The 22,294-nt window shown below is 47.0% G+C and overlaps 3 protein-coding genes and 1 non-coding gene across 7 annotated transcripts in view; 3 read left to right on the top strand and 1 right to left on the bottom strand.

Annotated features, from left to right (window-relative positions):
* Positions 1–11,944, top strand: part of Kmt2a (lysine methyltransferase 2A) — an 84,412-nt gene extending 72,468 nt beyond the window's left edge. For all 3 annotated transcript variants that reach the window (XM_051197258.1, XM_051197257.1, XM_051197259.1), the window contains exons 30-36: positions 168–338; positions 1,908–1,982; positions 3,955–4,129; positions 4,292–4,399; positions 5,419–5,502; positions 6,090–6,219; positions 7,078–11,944. In XM_051197258.1, the coding sequence (XP_051053215.1) occupies positions 168–338; positions 1,908–1,982; positions 3,955–4,129; positions 4,292–4,399; positions 5,419–5,502; positions 6,090–6,219; positions 7,078–7,353 (1,019 nt within the window). In that variant the 3' untranslated portion in view covers positions 7,354–11,944. The remainder of the gene's footprint in view (positions 1–167; positions 339–1,907; positions 1,983–3,954; positions 4,130–4,291; positions 4,400–5,418; positions 5,503–6,089; positions 6,220–7,077) is intronic.
* Positions 11,945–12,411: 467 nt separating this feature from the next.
* On the top strand, positions 12,412–16,018 carry Ttc36 (tetratricopeptide repeat domain 36). The gene is made up of 3 exons (XM_051197286.1): positions 12,412–12,592; positions 13,371–13,559; positions 15,687–16,018. Exons 1-3 carry the CDS (start codon positions 12,484–12,486, stop codon positions 15,947–15,949), a joined length of 561 nt encoding a protein of 186 aa, XP_051053243.1. The 5' UTR covers positions 12,412–12,483; the 3' UTR covers positions 15,950–16,018.
* Positions 16,019–16,672: 654 nt separating this feature from the next.
* Positions 16,673–20,712, top strand: Tmem25 (transmembrane protein 25). 2 transcript variants are annotated; one of them, XM_051197278.1, is made up of 8 exons: positions 16,673–16,777; positions 17,067–17,378; positions 18,262–18,552; positions 18,741–18,872; positions 19,152–19,182; positions 19,353–19,453; positions 19,586–19,672; positions 19,808–20,712. In XM_051197278.1, exons 1-8 carry the CDS (start codon positions 16,708–16,710, stop codon positions 19,879–19,881), a joined length of 1,098 nt encoding a protein of 365 aa, XP_051053235.1. In that variant the 5' UTR covers positions 16,673–16,707; the 3' UTR covers positions 19,882–20,712. The 2 variants fall into 2 exon arrangements, with proteins under 2 accessions (XP_051053235.1, XP_051053236.1); XM_051197279.1 differs by lacking the exon at positions 18,741–18,872.
* A 689-nt stretch (positions 20,713–21,401) lies between these two features.
* Positions 21,402–21,509, bottom strand: LOC127232044 (U6 spliceosomal RNA). Its single transcript, XR_007835342.1, has one exon. It is a non-coding gene; the product is annotated as a U6 spliceosomal RNA (small nuclear RNA).
* Positions 21,510–22,294: the final 785 nt, after the last annotated feature.

Genomic DNA, 22,294 nt, shown 5'->3' with positions numbered 1-22,294 from the left:
ATGTAAATATCTGTGTTTTCTGATGGTCTTAGGAGTGGGTTGTTTAATGACCCCTAAAGGGGCCATGGCCCACAGATTGAGAACCACCAGTATAGCTCATTCTACACACAGCAGTCAGTGTCCATTGGCTTAAGCAAATACTTTGGCCCTTGTTGTCCCTTCCTTAGAACCCAAAGCAGTGGAAGAAGAAGAAAGCAGCTTCAGCTCTCCCCTGATGCTTTGGCTCCAGCAGGAACAAAAGAGGAAGGAAAGCATTACTGAGAAAAAGCCCAAGAAAGGCCTTGTTTTTGAAATTTCAAGCGATGATGGCTTTCAGATCTGTGCGGAAAGTATTGAAGGTGAGTGGCTTCAGTTAAGTCCTCCTTCCGTCAGGGCTGCTGTTGTAGTTGCTTCTCTGTGCAAGAGACACTTACCTTGTTGAAGAAGTAGGTATCATCCTTGAGAAGCATTAAGTGCTGCAGGTTAGGTGTCATGCACACACCCAGCAGAGCCGCTGTCTCCAGCTTACCCCTGGGTGCCCTCCTCCCCCTGGTGTGCTCCCACACCTGTTCCCACATGTTCCTGCTCTCTCCCCTGGTTACTGCCAGCTCTGCTTTTTCTGCGTGGGTCCAGTCTCACTCATTCAGCTGTGAGCTCTTCAGTAAAGGCTGGAGTTTTACTTTCTTGTTCATTCTTAGCTTGTTAGAACTAGTGATAGCCCATTAGGCTGTAAGTACTCTAAGTGTGTTGAAGGGAGTGAAAGATCCCTGGGGTGAGTTAGGGCTACCTAAAACCCAGGAGAATGATTAGAGCAACAGATCTCTGAAGAGGAATGCCGGGAGCTTTCCACAAAGAGAATGTAACCAAGTTAGAAAAAAACTTTGGTTTTGAGAAGTTTTAGATGAGAAAATGACTTTGAACAGTGGAAGGAGAATTGGAAGGTGAATTGGGCAGAGGCTTGAGAGAGCCCATAGTGAAGAACCATGAGATTTGAAATTTTCAAGTGGAATAAAAGCAGAAATTCAAGAAGCTCAGTGTAGCAGCTCGTTACACGACAGGCTGAAACCTGGTCTGGTGCAACTTAGCGGGGCATTTTTCAAAATAAAATAAATAAGAAATGGCTGGGGTAAAGATCAGTGTATTAAATGTTTATCTAGCATGTGCAGAGCCTTAGGTTTGATCCCTAACATGTGGGAGGGGGCATTGAGTTAGAAACACTGGGAAGCACAGGTTTTTGTTTTGTTTTGTTTTGTTTTTGAGACAGGGTTTCTCTCTGTAGCTTTGGAGCCTGTCCTGGAACTCGCTATGTAGACCAGGCTGGCCTCAAACTCAAAGAGATCCTCCTGCCTCTGCCTCTCCAGTGTTGGGATTAAAGGTGTGAGCCAGCCCGGTGAGGCACAAATTATTAATAAGCATATTGCCCGCACTCTGGAAGCAGAACCAAGAAGATTACTAGACTTCAAGGCTAGTGTGGGTGACCCGGTGAATTCCAGACTAGCCTACAGTATGAAACTGTCTCTTACAAAGAAAAGAAAATGGGATCATAATAAATCCGTTCTAATATATGTTAACTTTTGTTGTTGAGACAGTGGCTTGGATCTCACTTTGTAGACTAGACTGACCTCAGACTCCTAGAGATCCACCTACTCAAGAAAGGTCAAGTTAAAGGCACCACCACACCCAGATGTCACCACAGACAGCCCTGTTTACTTTTTTTAAATTAATTTTAAGGTCAGGTATAGTGATGCATCAGTGATGTGGGTACTCTGGGAATTTAGAAGGTTTGAGTATCCTCTGGCTTGCGATAAAGGGAAGAAACAATGTAAGCAGTGTGATTCTCCACACCATTGGCCAAACACACTGTTTGGCAGTAAGACATGTCGCTACAAATTATTTCCTGCCTATAGTTTTCTTATATTTCCTTTCAGATGCCTGGAAGTCACTGACAGATAAAGTCCAGGAAGCTCGATCAAATGCTCGTCTGAAGCAGCTCTCATTTGCAGGTAAGAACTGTTATTTTTCTACAGACTCCAAATATTCTGTCAACTAATTAGTGTAAGCCACAGAGTTGAATCTAAAATTATTTTTAAATTTTAAGTGAAAAAATCCCCAGTCCTAAGCCTGGCACCTAGGGATTTGCTTTCTTTCTGTGGGTTTTGCATACTGGATATTTTATAGAAGTGAAATCCTAATCTATTACTGTCTTTCTCTGAGTGCATTTCAAGGTTGCTTTCTGCACTGGGGTATGTTGCTCAGTGACTACACCCAGCTCCCATGAGGCTTCAGTTCTGCCCCTAGCAGGGTTTCATTACTCAGTGCTCCACAAAAACTAACTTTGTGTTTGTTGGAATTGCATATGATCTAGTACAAGCACACTACTGTAATGGGGCTCTTACTCACAATTAACACGTGTATTCTATGTCTAATAATAATACCAGAGTTTGTTATAGTACTGGGAATTGAACCTAGAACATCATACATTCCAGGCAAGTACTCTACACAGCCATATTCCCAGACCCTAAAAAGTAATATTTTAGTTGAAATATCACATAATAAAAATGTGTAGAACATAAGCTGTTTGCTACTGCCAGAAAGAAACATGACATTGATTACAGTAACTTGTTTATTTTCTTTAAAAATACTTAGCCAAGTGGTGATGGCACATGCCCTTAATCCCAGCACTTGCAAGGCAGAGGCAGGAAAATATCTATGAGTTCAAGGACAGCCAGAGCTGTTACACAAAGAAACCCTGTCTTCAAAACAAAACAAAAAATATTTTCAGCCATCCATGCCAGCAGATTTATAGAAATGTTTTCATAAAATAAAGAGAAAATTTGAAAACTTCTACCATCATTAGACTGAGGAAAACCAAACAGCTATGAAGAGTATATCTCTCACATTCACTGTAGGGGGAGTGGGGGAGCTTGCTATGTGTCTAAAATATTAACATTCCTTTTGAATTTGGTGCATGTGAGCTCACAGAAACCAAAAACAAATAGGAGATGGGATTTGGAGTTACAGGGTACAAAGCTCAAATCCCAGCACACCAACTATGTGGCCTGGGGACTGTTAAATTCTCTGACACTAAGTTAGTTTGCTCTCTTTAAAATAAAGCTTTTAATGGACTGGGGTGTCACTCAGTGGCATGAGTACTCACCTAGTATTTACAAACCTCTTGTTCAAACTTACTGACGAGACTCTAGCTGGCCCAAGCATGGCAAACATGGCTCTGGGAGGCTTTGCCCTGCTCCCCCATTCCCTCTGCCTTACTAAAAACCATTAAATTATCTCCTAAAGCTAGCTCCAAAGTCTAGTCCCTTATTTGGCCACTTCCTCCTCCTAAGGCCAGCCTCCAAGGTCCAGCTATCACAGTATTGAAGTTCAGCAATCAAAAGCCCCATTTTTGGGCTTTTGAATGCCCAATTAAAATTAAACACCTCATCCTAACACAGGTTTCCCCTTTTACGCGTACAAACTGCCATTTGCCTGAGGGCCATACCTGTCTCTGCAGATGCAATCCATTGTTGCTTGCCACCACCACCCCCCCCAACATATACCCTGTCCCTTGTTCCTTTACTCCTTCTACCTCATCCTCTGTCTCTTGTCTTATTCTCTGCCCTTTGTCCCTCTGCGGCAATAAATCTTTGTGCTGAGAACTTGGTCTTGGGGGGTCTTAAGCAGATACTGGTCCCTTCATTTACCCCAAAAAAAAAAAAAAAATGCTGGTGATTCCTACATTGGGTGGTCATTATGAGCATGAAGTGAACTGGCATATGGCACATAGAAAAGCAATCTGTGGTAAACATTCTAGATTTATCAGGTATTATTTCAGTAACGTTCTAATGCTAATTTCTAAGTAATCATTAATATCACCTGTCCTTGGGTAGCCTCTGGCTATTATGCAACCATTTGTTAATATTATGCAGCTTTCTGTTGGCTACACCACTCACCACCCAGGTGCCTTTCATTCTATAGGTGTAAACGGTTTGAGGATGCTCGGGATTCTCCATGATGCAGTTGTGTTCCTGATTGAGCAGCTGTCTGGTGCCAAGCACTGTCGGAATTACAAATTCCGTTTCCACAAACCAGAAGAGGCCAATGAACCCCCCTTGAACCCTCACGGTTCAGCCAGGGCTGAGGTCCACCTGAGGCAAGTGCCATTTTGTTTTATGAGCATTTGAAGTCTTGGCTTTGCTATCTAATGACAGTTCTTGTCCTGCTCACCTTTTAAGATCTTCAGTACTAGTGGCACCATTTTTACTCCTTTGTTAGAACTTTTCTCTAAAAGCAAACCAAAATCTTTTGGCTCCAGGAAGTCGGCATTTGACATGTTTAACTTCCTGGCTTCTAAACATCGACAACCTCCTGAATACAACCCTAACGACGAGGAAGAGGAAGAGGTACAGCTGAAGTCTGCTCGGTAAGGCATGTGGCCAGTTACCTGACACCTAGACTCCTGCAGCTCTTGGTTGAACAGGATTTTAACGTAATATACATTAGACTACTGCTTCTTCTTGTGGTCTGTAGAGTGAAACAGTTGTTAATATTTAGAAATCTGTTAACAATCATTAGAACTCTTCGTCAGCCGGGCATGGTGCTGCACATCTGTAATACCACCACTCAGGGTTTAGAAGCAAAAGCATTTCATGTTTAAGATCATCCCCCGCTATATTTTGAGCTTAAGTTGAAAGCCAGCTGAGCTACATAAGACCCTACCTATCTCAAAAAACAAAACAAATACAAAATATAAAAGAAAAAAATTTTTGTATTCACCCCAGTGCTCAGGGCACTGTCTGATAGGATGGTAGTTTCATGTGTGGCATGTGGAAGACTGAGACAGTTTACACTGAATTAGCCTTACCTGGCTGGTAACAAAAAGAATATGAAGGGCCTGGAGAGATGGCTCAGTGTTTGGGAGGACTGGTTGCTATTGCAGAGGACCCAGGTTCAATTCCCAGTACCCACATGGCAACTCACAACTGTCTGTAATTCAAGTTCCAGTAGTTCTGACTTCCTCACACAGACACACAGGCCAAACACCAATGCCAATGCATATAAAATTTTAAAAAAGAACAATATGAATATTAGATTTGAGTAATTGTAGGATGCATACTTTTTAACAATAATAATCCCAATAACTATTCATGTGATACTAGTCACTATTATGGCAAAGAGCTGTGTATATTAAAATGAAGCCAGTAACCATGGGCACATGCCTGTGGTTCCAGCACTCAGGAGGCTAAAGCAGGAGCGTTGCCTCAAGTTTGAGGTTAGCCCCAAAGGCCTTGTCTCAGGAAAACCTGAAATTACCTCATATGTGGTGGCTTTGGGGAGGCAGAGACAAAGAGCCTGAAGCACTGTTAGCTGATGCCAAGCAAGTGAGTTCACTCTGTAGGAGCCTCAGAATACTGAATTCCTAACAGCATTCTTGTCTCTTAGGAGGGCCACAAGCATGGATCTTCCAATGCCTATGCGTTTCCGGCACTTAAAAAAGACTTCTAAGGAGGCGGTTGGTGTCTACAGGTAGGGCTGTGATTTTAGAATTTCAGAAAACTAATAGTTTGCCAAATACCAGCTCCTCTCCCCCAGCCATTGAGTTTTTTAATAGATTTATTGAATGTGACATGTCATGGCACTGCAGCTCTTGATGTTGAACAGGAACTTAACTTTAGACTTCTGCTTCTTCTAGTGGACTATATCATGGAGAAATCATCAATGTTTGATAAGCACAAATGAGGTGGAACCAGACCTCCCTACCCAGGTGTCTGTCTTTACTGGGAAATAGCAGACTTTTTTCACCTTTTCACACAATTAATTAATTTGAAAATTTGCATCTTGGTGTCTGGAGAGATGGCTCAGCTATTAAGAGCAGTAGCTACTTTTGTAGAGGACCTAGGTTTGGTTCCCAGCACCCACACAGTGGTTCACAATCATCGGTAACTATAGTTACAGGAAATCTATTGTTTTCTATTGACCTCCACAGGCAGCCGGCATGTATGTGATACACGTACATATACATGTAATCAAAATATCCATACACATAAAATAAATAAATTAAAATTTTTGAAAGAGGAAATTTGTGTCTGGCCTTTTCTGTGTCCATGACCTAGGTCTCCCATCCACGGCCGGGGTCTTTTCTGTAAGAGAAACATCGATGCAGGTGAGATGGTGATTGAGTATGCCGGCAATGTCATCCGCTCCATCCAAACTGACAAGCGTGAGAAATACTACGACAGCAAGGTTAGTACCCAACTCACTCCCTAGGTTCTCTGTTGCTGTAGAAAGAGGCCACCCACTCTTAGCATGATCCATGGATCCCAAAAGAAATAATAACATGATTTCACTTTAGAGGCAGGTTGTTGATTTGGTTATTGTTTTGGGGGGAGGGGTGTTGAGTCCACAAAATCTTTAAAAAATATTAAACTCTCCATACCTAGTGATGAACCCCATATGTGTTCTGACTCCCCTAAGGGTTAGTAAATAAAGGTGGTCTTTGGTGATTGGTCTGCGGATCCCAGGATTTAAAGCACATGGCTGCAGAGTTTTAGGTTTTTACCATGACATGAACAGTCTTTTCCTGATCTAGTGCCTATAACCTAGAAATTCCTCTTCAAAGCATGTTTTAAAAAAAGGAACTAGAGGAGAAATGTGGAAATTTTAGCAGAAACTGTCTCCTCTGGTGACATGAGGGGCAGCATAGGAAGTGTTCTTAAACCTGAGTGGTAACAGGTTCAGCCAGGATGATGATGCCATCCCTGCACTTGAGCTAGAGGGGCTAGAGTGGGAATCCTCAGGCCTTGGGTTCAAGGCCAGCCTACCTACACAGAGAAGAGAAATCCTATCTCAAAATCAAGATGGCTCAGGCTTGATGCCCTGAATTCTATTCTCAGAACCCATGTGGTAGAGGGGGAGACCTGACTCCTGAAAGTTGTCCTCTGACCTCCACCCACGCCCCATAGCACTTGAAAGAAAGAGTAAGTTCAGGGCTGGGAATGTGGCTTAGTAGTAGTGTGCTTTCCTACTTAGCATGTGTAAGACTTCGGGTTTGATTCAATAAATCAGTAAGTAAATAAATGGTCCATTTTCCTACATGTGTAGGGCATCGGTTGCTACATGTTCCGAATTGATGACTCGGAGGTAGTGGATGCCACCATGCATGGAAATGCTGCACGATTCATCAATCACTCGTGTGAGCCTAACTGCTACTCCCGGGTCATCAATATTGATGGGCAGAAGCACATTGTCATCTTCGCCATGCGGAAGATCTACCGAGGGGAGGAGCTCACCTATGACTATAAGTTCCCCATTGAGGATGCCAGCAACAAGCTACCTTGCAACTGTGGCGCCAAGAAATGCCGGAAGTTCCTGAACTAAGGCTGCTCATCTTCCTGTGATGGAGGACTGGGACCCAGGGTTACCCAAAGCCATGCTGAAGGGTTTCCCAGCAGCCAGGAGCTCCAGGATTGAGTGGGCAGTTGAGGGTCCTCTGGCTGAGTACCCTAGTGTCCCACATCCATATCATGGGATCATAGTCTTGGAGAAAAGGGTCTCAGAAAAAAAACACAGTTGGCTTTCTCCTGGGGCCTCTTTGATTGTTGTAAAATGTGGGAAACGGGCTCCTGGGAGATTTACCTGGAAGGAGCATGTAGAGGATTACTTGCAGAGGGAGATGGGATCTGAGCATATCCTCATCTCAGCCCTCTCCCAAGCCCTATAAGCAATGGGTCAGACAAGACCCCAGATTCAGGGCTGGCAGGATATCTGTGGTTGCCAGTCAGGCCTGGCCTGTGACCATCTGTTCAACAACAGAAGGTCTGGTGGTTTTCCCTACTTAAGAGTTCACTTTGGTTGGGAGACAGGTTTCCTAGCACCTCTAGTGTCAAAAGGCTGTCTTGGGGTTGTGCCAATTAATTACCAAACATTGAGCCTGTGGCTGTGAGTGGGAGTGTTACCCTGTGAGCCTTACCGCAGCCAGTGACCTTTCTTGACGATAGGAGCGGCTCCCTCTCCATCCCTCTCTCTGTTCCCTTTCCCCCTCCTCTATTCTTCATCTGCTGCTTTCCCATTCTTCTTTCTGGGTGGCAGGGCTAGTCTCCCTGCTCAGGAACACTCCCTATTGGGTATAGGAAGTGCCTACAGAAAGCCTCCTGAGCCTGAAAGCACTCCAGGTAGGGAAGTGGACAGGAGCCACTGGCCAAAACCAGACAGAATTCAGAGAGCTCATAAAGTTCCACTGGGAGTTTTAAAGAGATCAATGTAGCAAGATTTTTTTTTTTTTAAACAAGCTAAAGATTATTTCAGTAGTATGTGAGTCATACAACAGCCAGAGTACTATAACCAGGATAAGCTGCAGCCCCTTCCTGGGATATGCTTACTTTCTTTTCCCTTTCTTAAAAGACATAGGAAGATGAATTCTAAAATGGTCAGTGTCCAGCTGAAAGAACACTAATCAGATTTCAAGGCCCCAGACTTAGGGACTAGACCACATGAGCTGAGGGACCTCTTGCCAGCTGTGTGTAGTCTGTGGCTGAGCAGATATAATGACACTACTGCCCTGGTTACTTCGTAGGATGTGGACAAACAGCAGCAAATGTTTCTTTCTACCCCCCAACATGATGTCTTGAACCTGTTAAATTAAGTCATTGGATTTTACTCTGTTCTGTTTACAGTTTACTATTTAAGGTTTTATAAATGTAAATATATTTTGTATATTTTTCTACGCGAAGCACTTCATAGGGAGAAGCACTTATGACAAGGCTATTTTTTAAACCGTGGTATTATCCTAATTTAAAAGAAGATCAGTTTTTAATGATTTTTTATTTTCATAGGATGAAGTTAGAGAAACTATTCAGCTGTCCACACAAAGTCTGGTTTTTTCCTGCCCAACTTCCCCTTGGAAGGTGTACCTTTTGTTGTTCCGTGTTTAGCTCATTCATGCCCGTTGACATAAATGTTCTCTGGGCCTGCTCTTTGCGGTAATGGAGAAGGAAGGTCACCCGCTCTATTAGGCACTGCCCTCCATTGCCAAGGAAGCTCCTAGAGGCTACAGTACCTTGGCACACCAGTCTCCTGCACTGTCCCCTCTCCCTCTGGATGGAGCAGCGCACTCCATTTCCCTCGCCTTTTCTCTTTCAGAGTTAGCAGCCATCAAGTTGGCAACCTGACAATTGCCCTCACTGTCTGCCTCATAAATCATCTCCTTTCCTTCCTCTCTGCCCACCAAGTCCTTGTTCCTCCTACAAAGAACCCACTGACCACCTCGTGCCCTCTTTGGGGGCAGCCTGTTGAAACTGAAGCACAGTCTGACCACTCGCGATCAAGCAGATCTCTGCACCTGCCACAAGGTTTCAGGGTAGTGTAGTCCAAGTAGAGGGTGGGGCATCCTTTTCTCCTATGGAAGTCAGCAAAGCAATATGATGCAGCCCAGCACTCTCTGCCCAGGACTCATGGCTCTGCTGTGCCTTCCATCCTGGGCTCCCTTTTCTTCCATGATCTTAAGAACTTTGTCTGGTGGCTTTGCTGGAACATTGTCACTGTTTCCACTGTCATGTGGGAAGCCCAGCACTGTGGCCAGGATGGCAGAGACTTCCTTGTCATCATGGAGAAGTGCCAGCAGGGGCCTGGGGAAAGCAGTCTACCCAGACCTCACCTCCCACCCTCCTTTTGCTCATGAACAAGATGCAGTGGCCCGAGGGGTTCCACTAGTGTCTGGGTTCCTTTCTTATTGCACTGTGTGAGGTTTTTTTGTAAATCCTTGTATTCCTATTTTTTTTAATGAGAAAAATTGAAGCTGCATTTGTTACTGAAACGATTAATGCACTGACGGGTCATGCATTCACCTTAAGAGAGACCCAAAGGCCAGTCAGAGGGTGGGGGAAACTCAGCTGACAGACCTAGTTACTGCCCTGCTAGGCCATGCTGTACTGTGAGCCCCCTCCTCATCCTCTCTACAACCCCAACCCCTGAGGTCAGGGGAGGAACCCACCTTTCCTCCTCCTGCCAGCTGCAGATGGTTTACCTTGCTTCCCACCCACAGTCAACCACAGAAGCAAGCAATCCCTCTTTCAGCTCAGCCTTGAGTCCATTGCCAAAATTCAGCATACCTGCCAGCAACTTGGGGGATAAGCCAGAGTCTCCCCACAAGAGGGATAGAGGACAACAAAGCAAAAGGCACAGCTGTCTCCAAAACATGTCTGACTTCATTTTGAAAGTGACCAAGAGAACCTCCGCACACAAGTGCAGGTTGAGGACTTGCATGGTGGGTCATTCCCGAGAGTCCCTCAAGGGGCAATCCACATCCCCAGGAGTGGCAGCTGCAAACCTCATAGGTTCTCAGAGCCAGCTCACTTACGGCTTTGCTGCTAGAACCTGTTGTGGCTGCATTTCCTGGTGGCCAGTGACAACTGTGTAACCAGAATAGCTGCATGGCGCTGACCCTTTGGCCGGAACTTGGTCCCTGGGCTCCTTCATTGTTATCCATGTCCAACACAACCCCTTTCCCGTTTTTAGACCAATCACAATTAAGGGGGAAGCCCTGGTACCTCTTAGGTTTTCAACCCAAACTCCTTTGCCAGGACCCGGCTCACCTCTATCAAGTCTCGGCCAATCCAATGAGCACCATGCAGCAACCTTGATTTAAAAAAAAAAAAAAAAAAAAAGGTTAAAAAAAATGTAAAAACTTAAAAAAATACAACACACATATAAAAAACAAAAAAAATATTTTAATGAATGTATCTTTCTAAAGGACTGATGCTCAATCAAATACCTGAAAATACTAAAGGTCAGAGCCTCATCAAATGTTAACTTTTTTTGGATTTGGGATTCTTTTTCATAGAAACCAAGTTGGATTTTTTTGTTTGTTTCGTTTTGTTTTGTTTTCAAGGAAAAGCGGGTCATTGCAAAGGGCTGGGTGTAATTTTACGTTTTCTTTCCTTCATTTTAAAGCAATACAAAGTTATTGAGCAGATAGTTTTGTGCCGAATCATGAAAAATCATGAATACCAGTCAAGTCTCACACTCTGAAAACTTGCAACCTTTTTGTTTGTTTGTTTGTTTTGGTTTTTGAATAAATATAAATAAATATATATATATATATATAGGAACTAATATAGGAATGCACCATTGTAACAAAGCCTAGTTCAGTCCATGGCTTTTACTCCTCTTTAACACTATAGATAAGGATTGTGTTGCAGTTACTAGTTGAGGCAGGAAAATGTCAGGCTCCTGGGGCCTCTGGTTCCTACTCAGGAACCCCAACCACAAAAGGATGACAGACGCCCGTCCCCAAGATCAGAGTGCAATGCAGAGATGGTGTCACCTGGGCTCTTCCTGCCTGTGAATGTTGCCAGTTGGTACCTGTACTCCTCATTTCTCTACTTTTGGTTACGAATGTTGGGATTACCACCTGCATTTAGGGGAAAATTGTGTTCTGTGCTTTCTGGTATCTTGTTCTGAGGTACACTAGTTCTGTCTTTCAACCAAGAAAATAGATTTGTGGTGTTTCTTTTCTTGAACTTTACCAGTCTCCTTAGCAAATACAGGTAGTTGAATAATTGTTTCAAGAGCTGAACAATGACAAGCTTCATTTCTAGATAAGACATTTCCCAGCAACTGTATCATGTACAATGGATCTTTTGGGGATTGTTTTGCTTTGTTTTGTTTTGTTTTGTTTTTTTTTTTTTTTTTTCTCCCTTGTGTTCTTCCAAGCTTCTGGTTAGAGAAAAAGCGGGGGTGGGGGAGGAAAATGTGTCTAAAGTCCATCAGTGTTAACTCCCTGAGACAGGGACGAAGGAAAGTACTTTAATAGTTCAAAAATAATAATGCTGAAAGCTCTACGAAAGACTGAATGTAAAAGTAAAAAGTGTACATAGTTGTAAAAACAAAAAAGGAGTTTTTAAACATGTTTATTTTCTATGCACTTTTTTTTATTTAAGTGATAGTTTAATTAATAAACATGTCAAGTTTATTGCTGCACTCTGCTTAGCTTCCTTTGGCCTTGGTGGGGAAGGGAGGGAGGGAAGGAGGGGCTTGTGAAAGAGTTACTGAGTCCCTTCCAACTTCCCTTCTTTAAGATAGTTCCTTTGCCCAGAGTGCCCTCCCCTGAGCAGTGATGTGTATCCAGGACCTTAGAGGTTCTGGATGGAGGGACTTCGTTTCTATCTACCAACCTCTGATAGGAAGTTAGTGGTTTCTAAACCAACTATAATAAAATGAAAGCATTTGGTACCTTTGGTGCACCACTCCACCTTAAGGCTGAAACAGGGTTTGTTTATTCTGTTAGAGGTATGGGTTCAGTTGGGAAATGCTGTAAAACCACCAGGCCAGGTCACTAACCCTGGCCTTAGAGGCTGAGCCAAGGACTGGAAGACACCCTTTCTGACTTGGGGGCGGTCCCCAAACAGAATCACCTCCATTCACAACAAGAGCCAGCTAAAAAGCCCCACCCCATTCCCTACCATCTTCCCTTGTTACCCGAGTTACCTTGGGACTTTGGAGCTGGGCACCATGGGGACTCCAAATGATCAGGCAGTGCTGCAGGCCATCTTCAACCCCGATACCCCATTTGGAGATGTCATTGGCTTGGACCTGGAAGAAACAAAGAAGGAAGATGAAGGTAAGTCTTTGGCTTTAGTGTCTACCTCTCCATAGGCTGTCTGGTAGGCCCTTGAGCTCCTACAGGATGTTGTGACACGGGACCCTTCCTTCCACCCTTGCTGATGATGTCAGATTAGAACCAGAGAAGTCCTCTGAAGTTCAGTGTCTAAGGTTGCCAAGAGAAGGCCAGAGTTTGCCTCTCATTCAGTCTACCACTAAAGTTTTCCTGTGTTCCAAACCTAACTGCTGGCTGAAGTCAAACTCTCAAAGCTTTGACTATGCCTCAGTTAACACACCCTGACATAACATCAGAGCTTCATTTGTTAAGCACTATTACAAGCCAGGCACTGAGCTAGCTAGCTCTTCCCCGGAGGGAGCAGCATGGTCCATTGCCTGATGATGTTTGGGGCTTTGCTTTTGCAGGAGTGGAGCTTGGGCTTTACTGAAAATCTGACAGATTTCAAAACCTGGGGCTGTTATGGTTACCTTTGTGTCAGGCAGTGTGTAAAGCAAAATGAGGGTAAGCCAAAGAAAAGCGTTCAAATCTAAGCTCCACAACTTGAGACTGTGGTCTAGAACAAGTCACCAGTGCACAAGTCCTCATACCCTATCCCTTTCTCAGGTCTCTTAGCTATTGCTAGTCCCCTGTCTTAGTGACCTCATCTACTCCTCTCCTTAACTCAGCAAGTTGCTTCTGTTGTGATATCTGGTTCAGGTGTCATAATGCCTAAGCCCAAGGTGGCTTCTCATTTTTCGCCTACTGTACACATCCCCACTTTGTTTCCTCCCTGGTACAGATGGAGTTTTCCCCAAAGCACAATTGGAACAGTCCAAGGCCCTGGAATTGCAGGGAGTGAGGGCAGCAGAAGCTGGGGACCTCCACACAGCCCTGGAGAAGTTTGGTCAAGCCATCTGCCTGCTACCAGAAAGAGCCTCTGCCTACAACAACAGGGCTCAAGCCCGGAGGCTCCAGGGGGATGTAGCAGGTGAGGAGAAGACACCAGAGATCCTCTACAGAAAGAATCCCTTCCAGGAAGGGCAGAGATGAGTTGCTGTGGGGAAAGAACATAGGAACAGATGCTAAATGCCCTGACACCCATGTTCTTACTTAGAAAATCCAAGACAGTATAGATTCTGCTAGCTTCGTGAGATTATTATAAAAATCAAGAGGCTGCCTACAGTCATGGATTTAAGGAACATTTAATAAGAGCCTTCGAGGCAGCAGTAGACTAGAAGAAGAGGGCATGCAGATAGAACATTTATGTAGCAGTTCCTGTGGACCAGGCACTATGCACTCAACCAGGCTGTACTAACAATCCTCATGACCACCCTAACAGGTATGTGTTGTCATTTCATTGTAAAGGTGAAGAAAAGCATACAGATGTTAAATAGCTTCCCCACACTCCTCCAGATAAGGAGTGGCTGAGCCCAGATATGAACGAGGTGGTGAGGCTCTAAATCCCATGATACTGCTCCCCAAGGAGCTCATAATAACTAGGTTAACAGCAGACAAACTAGAGAGAAAGCAGTATGGGGCCTCTTCCTGAAGGGCAAATTCTGAAGGATTAGTTGATAAAGTCTCTAGGAGCCTAGAAAGCATTCCTAGGTCCTAGGTTCTCCAGGGAGGCTGAATCAGGCCCCGTAATATGGAAAGCTGAGCCTTGCAGAGGTATACAGAGACCCAAGGGTGACAAACTTTTAAGTGTCAGACTAAGAAGGTGGTTGTCACTGATGGATTTAGCTTGGGCAGGGAAGACAACTGGATCAAACCTGATGTATTCAGGTCACTGTGACTAGGCTGGGATCTTGCAACAAAGAGGAAGGACTGGAGGCCAGGTGGGTGTGAAAGTGTAAGCTAGAGACCTAGTAGAGAACCAGGCCATAGGTAAGACTAGTTGGTGAAGGTGTGCCTAGAATCTAAGCTAGAAAATCCGGATTCCATCCTAATGACAGTAGAAGATACTCAAAGAGCTCCTTTTGCAGGCGTGTCTGCCATAGGCTGTTGATGACAGCCTGCAGAGGGAAAGCAGGGAGGTTCAGAGCTGACCCTACCTGTAGAGACTTGGATTCTAGCACACTAGCTGTGAAGAGGGAAACTGAGCAATGCTGGGTCCCAGAGCCGCTCAGTCTGCAGTCTAGCTCCATTGTGTTTCCTGAACGGGATCCACTGACCATGGAAGCTCAGCCTTTCTCCAGGGTGGTGCTGGCAGCCACTTTAGGAGACTAGAGAACAGGGAGGGATTGAAGCAGGGTTCAAAGAAAGCAGCTGGTGGACTTCATGAAAACCCCAAGCTGGCTGGCTGGCTGGCTGACTGCCTGAGGCTCTGAGTTCCGAGATTCAAGCTAAGTACATTCCTCTGAGAATCACAAAAATAAAACAGTGCAGCCAGCCAGCTCTGGCTTCACAACCTTCTTCCAATGAAATTAGATACAGGGTAATGAAGACCATGGAGATAATGAGGAGGAACTGAGAAGAGTGCCACTTTCATAGCCTGCATCGGAAAAGGGGGAAAGGCACAAAGAGGAGATGGAGTTTATAGCAGGAAACAGTTGTGTAGCTGATATGTTTTTAAACTTTATTTTATGTGCATTAGTGTGAGGCTGTCAGATCCCCTGGAACTGGAGTGACAGACAGTTGGGAGCTATCATGTGGATGCCGGGTCCTTTGGAAGAGCAGTCAGTGCTCTTAACCACTGAACCACCTCTTTAACCCCTAATGATGTTTTTTGAACTCTAGGATTCAGAGTGGGTCACTAAGCACTCAATAGATGCTTGGCTACTTACTGGCGGTGTGAGCTACAGCTATTTGGCAGTTAGCAGATTCCCTAATACAACGACCAAATCCTCTCAGCAACATTCACGTTTGGGTTCATCACTTGGCAATACGGCCAGGGCACGCCTTGGACTTTAATCTCAGCATTGCCCTTGGGTGGCCCCCAAGCCAATTTTACCAACCTTTCATGCCTTTGTTAGGAATAACAATCCCTCTTGGCTCAAAAATTTACTACACGAATGTGGGTTGTGAATTCCGGGAATGGGTTGCTTGGAGGGTGGGCTGGGGCTCGGATGCCCACACTCCGCGCTGACCTGCGCCATCTCCCGTCGGCCCGCAGGAGCCCTGGAGGACTTGGAGCGCGCAGTGACGCTGAGCAGCGGCCGGGGTCGCGCCGCCCGCCAGAGCTTCGTGCAGCGTGGTCTGCTGGCGCGATTGCAAGGCCGAGACGACGACGCCCGCAGAGACTTCGAGCAGGCGGCGCGACTGGGCAGCCCGTTCGCGCGGCGCCAGCTGGTGCTGCTCAACCCGTATGCCGCGCTGTGCAACCGCATGCTGGCCGACATGATGGGGCAGCTGCGCGCGCCCAGCAATGGGCACTGAGCATGGCCGCTGGATAAAGGAGAGGGGACCCATGATCCAACCAGTACCCAATAAAACTTCTGGGACTGCCGACTGCGTCTGTTTTGCGTCTGCTGGTTTACCAACAGCCTCAGGGTGGGAGCCGCGGCGCGGGCGGGACAGGACGGGGCTGGAGCGGCCACCTGCGCGAGCTCGGGCAACGATTGGTCTTGCCTGGCATGGGCCCCGCCCTTGCAGAGGACTGCGACGCTCCCCAGACTTAACGCGATTGCAGGGGCAATGCTCTGGGAGGGAGCCAGGTGAGCCCGGATGCTCTGAAGCTAGGGATGCTCCAGCGACCGCCACCAGTTAGCTCACCGCCCCCACCTCGGCTCCGAGATGCTCTCGTCCCAAGTTCATCCTGAGGAGCCGAGATTGGGAAAGGGGTGCATGGCGACAGATGGGAAGGAAAGCCAGTCCAGGAGGGGACCCGGTCAGGAGAAGGACAATCACTTGGGGGGAAGGGCACGTGTGGACTGAACGTGTGTGTGTGTGTGTGTGTGTGTGTGTGTGTGTGTGTGTGTGTGTCTGTCTGTCTGTCTGTCTGTCTGTGGTCACCTACTGTCAGTGCTGGCTTCTGTGCCCACAGTGTCTTTTCCTTTAGGTCTTATTGATTGTGCCTGTTTGTATCAGTCTACACCAGTACATGGTATATTCTTGGGGAATTGCTAGGCCTACCTAGCTGGTACCAAGGCTATATACCCTTTTCTCAGCAGCCTAGAGGCGGATCCCTGACCACCATGGAATTGCCTCTGAGCCAAGCAACCCTCCGGCACACGCTGCTGCTCCTGCCAGCCCTCTTAAGTTCAGGTATACCCCTGTTCATACTTTGGCCAAACATTTAAGGGCCAGAGCCCCCTCTGCCCTGCTTGCTTGCATCTCAAAATATCCACTCCAGCCTCCTGAGCTGGGTTCCCCTGGGATCCCCACTTCCCTATCCTAAGTCCAGCCAGGTCCTGATGAGAGAAACCAGCTTGCCTGTCTCTTGGCCTGCTGTAACGGGACCTCTGTAACGGGGACCTCTGTAACGGGGCCTCTGTAATGGGACCTCACCATGGCCTGTCTAAGCCCTTTCCAGAGGCTGCCTGCTGTGTTCCAGGTCAAGGGGAGCTGGCACCACAAATTGATGGTCAGACCTGGGCTGAGAGAGCACTTCGGGAGAATGAGCGCCATGCCTTCACCTGTCGGGTGGCAGGGGGATCTGCCACTCCCCGATTGGCCTGGTACCTGGATGGGCAGCTACAGGAGGCCACCACCTCAAGACTCCTGAGTGTGGGCGGGGAGGCCTTCTCTGGAGGCACGAGCACTTTCACTGTCACTGCCCAGCGTGCCCAGCATGAGCTCAATTGCTCCCTGCAGGACCCAGGGAGTGGCCGGCCAGCCAATGCCTCTGTCATTCTCAATGTGCAATGTAAGTATTCCTGAGGCAGGCAGGGAAAGACATTCCTGGACCCCCAGTAGAACAGTTTTGAGTAGCATACCAGTAATCTCAGCACTAGGGAGAAATTTTCAGGTATGCATGACACATTCAGCTTTAACAGGGCATTCATAAACAAACACTTTGCAAATGTAGCTTGCTTTATCCTCATTAATCTTATAAGGGAATTTCTTTCTTTGTCCCTATTTTGCAAATGAGAAATTGAGGTACAAATATGTTAAACAGTCTGCCCAAGGTCATACAGATGTTAAGAAGCAGGGCAAGGATGCAAATCTAGATCCTTTGCCTGACCTTTCTGTTTTTTAATTTTATACTTTGAGACTTTCTTCAAACCTACTATGTAGCCACGGATGACTCTGAACTTCTGATCTTCTTCTACCTCCCTAGTGCTGAGACCCTAGGCAGGTGCCATCATACCTGGTATGAGGGCTGGACTCGGGACTGTGCATGGTAGGCAAACACTCCACCAACAAAGCCCAGGCTTTTTAAATTTTGAAAGAGTCTTGCTAAGTATCTAAAAGTAGCCTCAAAGTGGAAATCTACCACCCCACCCCTAGTCTCAGCTTCCATAATGCTGAGATTACAGGCATGACCATCACACCTGGTTTTATGCTTTGCTAGGTATCAAACTCAGGGCTTTCTGCATGGCAGGCAGAAACACTCTACTGACTAAGCCACATCCCCAGTCCCTGACTTTCCATCTTAATCACAGTGAACTAATGCTGTGCCAGCAGGCCCAGCTACCTATTCCTTAATGATCTGAGATTCCTAGGCCCTTGCTCCCCTCCACATTTGGGAAGAAAGGGCCAGAGTGGGGGGCTGTAATGAGAGTGTATTGTTCTCTGTTCTGCTCTAGTTAAGCCAGAGATTGCCCAGGTTGGGGCCAAGTATCAGGAAGCTCAGGGCCCAGGCCTTCTGGTTGTCCTGTTTGCTCTGGTGCGGGCCAACCCACCTGCCAATGTCACCTGGGTTGACCAGGATGGGCCAGTGACTGTCAATGCCTCTGACTTCCTGGTGCTGGATGCTCAGAACTATCCCTGGCTCACGAACCACACAGTACAGCTGCAGCTCCACAGCCTGGCACACAACCTCTCAGTGGTGGCCACCAATGATGTGGGTGTCACCAGTGCCTCACTTCCAGCTCCAGGTAAGCAACTGGCTTGGCAAACCCTAAGGTGGGTACAGGGGTCCCAGAATGGAAAGCGGGGACTCGTTGCCCTGTGGTTGGTCTTATAGATGAGTTGTCCCCAGCCACCTTGGGCAGGGACAGAGTAGATGGAGCTACAGCATGTCAGGTTAGGGGTACTTGCAAACTAACCAGTGGACAATCCACAGGGCTCCTGGCCACCCGAGTAGAAGTGCCATTGCTGGGCATCGTCGTGGCTGGAGGGCTTGCCTTGGGCACTCTAGTGGGGTTCAGTACCTTGGTGGCCTGTCTGGTCTGCAGGAAAGAGAAGAAAACTAAAGGTAGGGAGGGCCAGAGGCAGTGGAGGCCAAGGGTGGTGAAGTTGGGGTGAGCAGTAGCAAGGGAGGTGGGCAGACTGGGGCAGAGCCAGCCTTCTCTGACATGTGGCGGAGTACTTGAGGGCAGGGGTGAATGGCATGCACTGTAGGCAGCAGGGATAAGTACTGGAGCTGTCTCTGGTCCCAGGGCCAGGCCTGGGCATTCCGGAGACTCTTGGGCAGGGGGCAGAGCTCAGCATGAGAGGGCACACTGACTCTGTGGCATGCTTTCTTTGTCCTCAGGCCCCTCCCGGCGCCCGTCTCTGATATCTAGGTAATGTTTCCTGGGGCTGGGCAGATGGGCTAAACTAAAATGCAAGGCACTACATTTTAAACTAAGGGACAGGTGGTAACCTGAGGCTTCTGGGAGGTCTGGATTGAGCCTCAAAGCTGATGCATACCTGCTGGTACCAGGATCTGTCTTAGCCTTTGTCTGTCCTGTAGTGATTCCAATAACCTGAAACTGAATAATGTACGCCTGCCACGGGAGAACATGTCCCTCCCATCCAACCTTCAGCTCAATGACCTCACCCCGGATCTCAGAGGTATGTCTGGAACCAGTTCTTTCCGTGCTTAATCTTTACAGCTTCTAAGAGAGAGACCCTGGTTCTTAGACAGAGACATGTCCCCTTAGGCAAAGCCCTGTCTCCGGCCCCACCTCATTTGTCACCCAACAGGGAAAGCAACAGATCGGCCAGTGGCTCAACATAGCAGCCATCCAGAGCTTCTAGAAGCAGAGCCTGGTGGCCTCCTCACCAGCCGAGGTACTGAGCCCTGCTGTCCTCCCTACCTCCTCTTCACACCCCTGTGCTTATACCCAGTGCCCCTTGGTGCTGGGAGCAGAAAGGGCTTCCCCAAGTTCCAGAGAACCAGAGTCACCAAGCATCTCTGACCCACAGGCTTCATCCGTCTCCCAATGTTGGGCTACATCTACCGAGTGTCCAGTGTCAGCAGTGACGAGATCTGGCTCTGAGGGTGAGGGCGAGGCATGAGGCCCAGGTGGCTTGTGGACTCCCAGGGCATCCCACTCCAGTGTTTCCTTCAAGCCTTCCTCTGCCTGGCCATGTTGTGATCATGAAGAAGCCATGCCACTGCCACATGGCCCTCTTGGTAGGGGTATCCTGTGGGTCATGCATGATGTATTTCATTGCACTCTAACCTTTAAGGCATGGTCTAGCCTTGGCAAGACCATTGATCAGAACTAGACCCCTTGTACTCAACTAAGTTGGTCCCAGGTAGATGGAACTCTGGCCTGTGTGTCCATGTGTCACCCACATGGAAGAGATGGGCCTACCATATGCTCCACAGTAGTATCCCCTGCACCTCATACAGTAGGCAGAGGGGTGTGTATGTGGGGAATAGGAGGGTCCTTGCACAGCTCAAATGTCCTTCCTATGCTATGCAGCTTTGTCCCCTCAGGGAAAACAGCCCCCTGCTAGCTGTTTAGAACCAAACTGCCCTTTGCTCAGGAACCAGCCCCTTGCCCAGGGTCATGGTCAAGCACAAATTAGTCCCTATTGCTGCGTATCTCTCTGCCCTTTTGTCCCCACCTCCTCTTGGGCATCAAAAGTCACACACTAGACATGACCTCCATTGGCTGGAGCCCCCAGGTGCTAGCCTCTGGTGTTAGCACAAGATGAGCATGAAGAGGTGATTCTGGCCCCCGCGGTGGCATGTAGCTATGTACTGTTTTGTACAAGTGTTCCTACTTTAAGCACATTCCCCAGGGAAAGGAGGGCCAGGGCCGCCTTAGGTTCCCCTTGTTTGGCCTTCAGCAACTCACTGAGTGTTCTGAGCACTCATGATTGATAGGTTCCCTCTCTGCATATCTCTACCCCACCCAGCAACATCCAGTCCCTAGCTGCCCTATCCTATTTAGGGGATAGTCACAATGGGCATGTAAGTCAACAGTGCCAGATTTAGGGGGACACAGAGAAAGCGGGAACGCACATAACCCCAAAGAACTAAGAGTGCTTTTAAAAAGCAACATGTGACTGGAGAGTACAGAGTATATTTTCCCTTCTTGGTATCTTGTTTTGTAATTTTTCTCCTGTTACTGGTTAGTGCTGCACACACAGTAAACTACCTTGACTGAATAAGGATGTCTTTGTTCATTTCTTCAGCAATTTTTAAAATCTGTGTTTGTTTTTGAGATAGGGACTCAGGTAGTCTAGGCTAGCCTTGAATTCACTAGTGGACAGTGGAGGATAACATTGAACATCTGATCTGCCTGCCTCCTCCTCTCAAGGGCTGGGATTACAGCCATGTACCACCATCCTGGTTTTCCAAGTATGTTTTAGAACGAGCCCTACCACCTTTCTTTTTGCTGTGCTGGTGACGGAACCTGGGGCTTCGTGCTTGTCACATAGGTGCTCAATTACTAATCTACACTGCCAGTGCATAGACAGCCCTCTCCCTCTCTTAACATCTCCAACAGTTTTATAACATAACACAGAGGATAATGCCCTGTTCAAAATACAGATTCAAACAGAAAAAAATATGGAGCACTTCATGAATTTCTGTGTCCCCCTTGTGCAGGGGCCATGCCATTCTTCCCTGTATTAAATGAGTTTTCAACCACACGGCAAGTACCTTAACCTTGAGTAATAGTGGCAATCAAGGTAGTTCTGTTCCCCGAAAACCTGAAGGAGGAGCTGAGCTCCAATCACAGCACAGCCCCTTCCTGGTGATGGGAAGAGACCAGAGTGCCTGGCTTAGCTGGTTTGAGTTTGTAGAAACATGAACTGTCTGTGTTTGTTGGTCTGTCAGACTGACAGTGGAACCTTCCCTTCGTGGTCCTACTTTCTTCCTGTCAGTACTTGGCTCCATTACCCATCCAGTTGCCAATGTCCAAGCTGCCTTTCTCTTCATCCCCATGTCTAGTCTATCACCAGGCATTGCTGGTTCTACCTCTATTGGCATGTCTCTCCAGAGAAAGGAAGACTGAAGGAGCAAACAGAGGGGCCTTGCTAGGTTTCCCTCCCTAGCATCTTAGCAATAGATCACACTCTTTGGGGCTAATCTTATTTCCACATGTTTGTCCTGGAGTCAGTCAAGCCTGTGCAATAATGAGGTCCCCATAAAAACTCCAAAAGACAGGGCTCAGAGCTTCCAAACGAACAAAGGATAATTCCTCATTCTTATGGTGCTGGATCCGGATTCCTGGAGTGCATTGGTGTCTGTCATGGGAGGAAAGGAGGTGGGAGAGGAAGCAACAGCTTTATTCAAAGTCCCTAAAGAGGTGGATGGGGCTCTGCGATCTTCCTTAGCCCTTTAGCATCTAGCCATAGCCAACTCCTGTCTTAGATAGCAATCTTTAACTTCTATATACTTCTTTCCATCTCCATTCTCCCTTCTGTTTTACTGGTTTCCCACACCAAACTTCT

The sequence above is a fragment of the Phodopus roborovskii genome, unplaced genomic scaffold, assembly GCF_943737965.1.
Source record: "Phodopus roborovskii unplaced genomic scaffold, PHOROB, whole genome shotgun sequence".
NCBI classification, from domain to species: domain Eukaryota; kingdom Metazoa; phylum Chordata; class Mammalia; order Rodentia; family Cricetidae; genus Phodopus; species Phodopus roborovskii.
The sequence above is the reverse complement of the archived record's forward strand: the minus strand, read 5'-3'. Positions and strand labels throughout refer to the sequence as shown.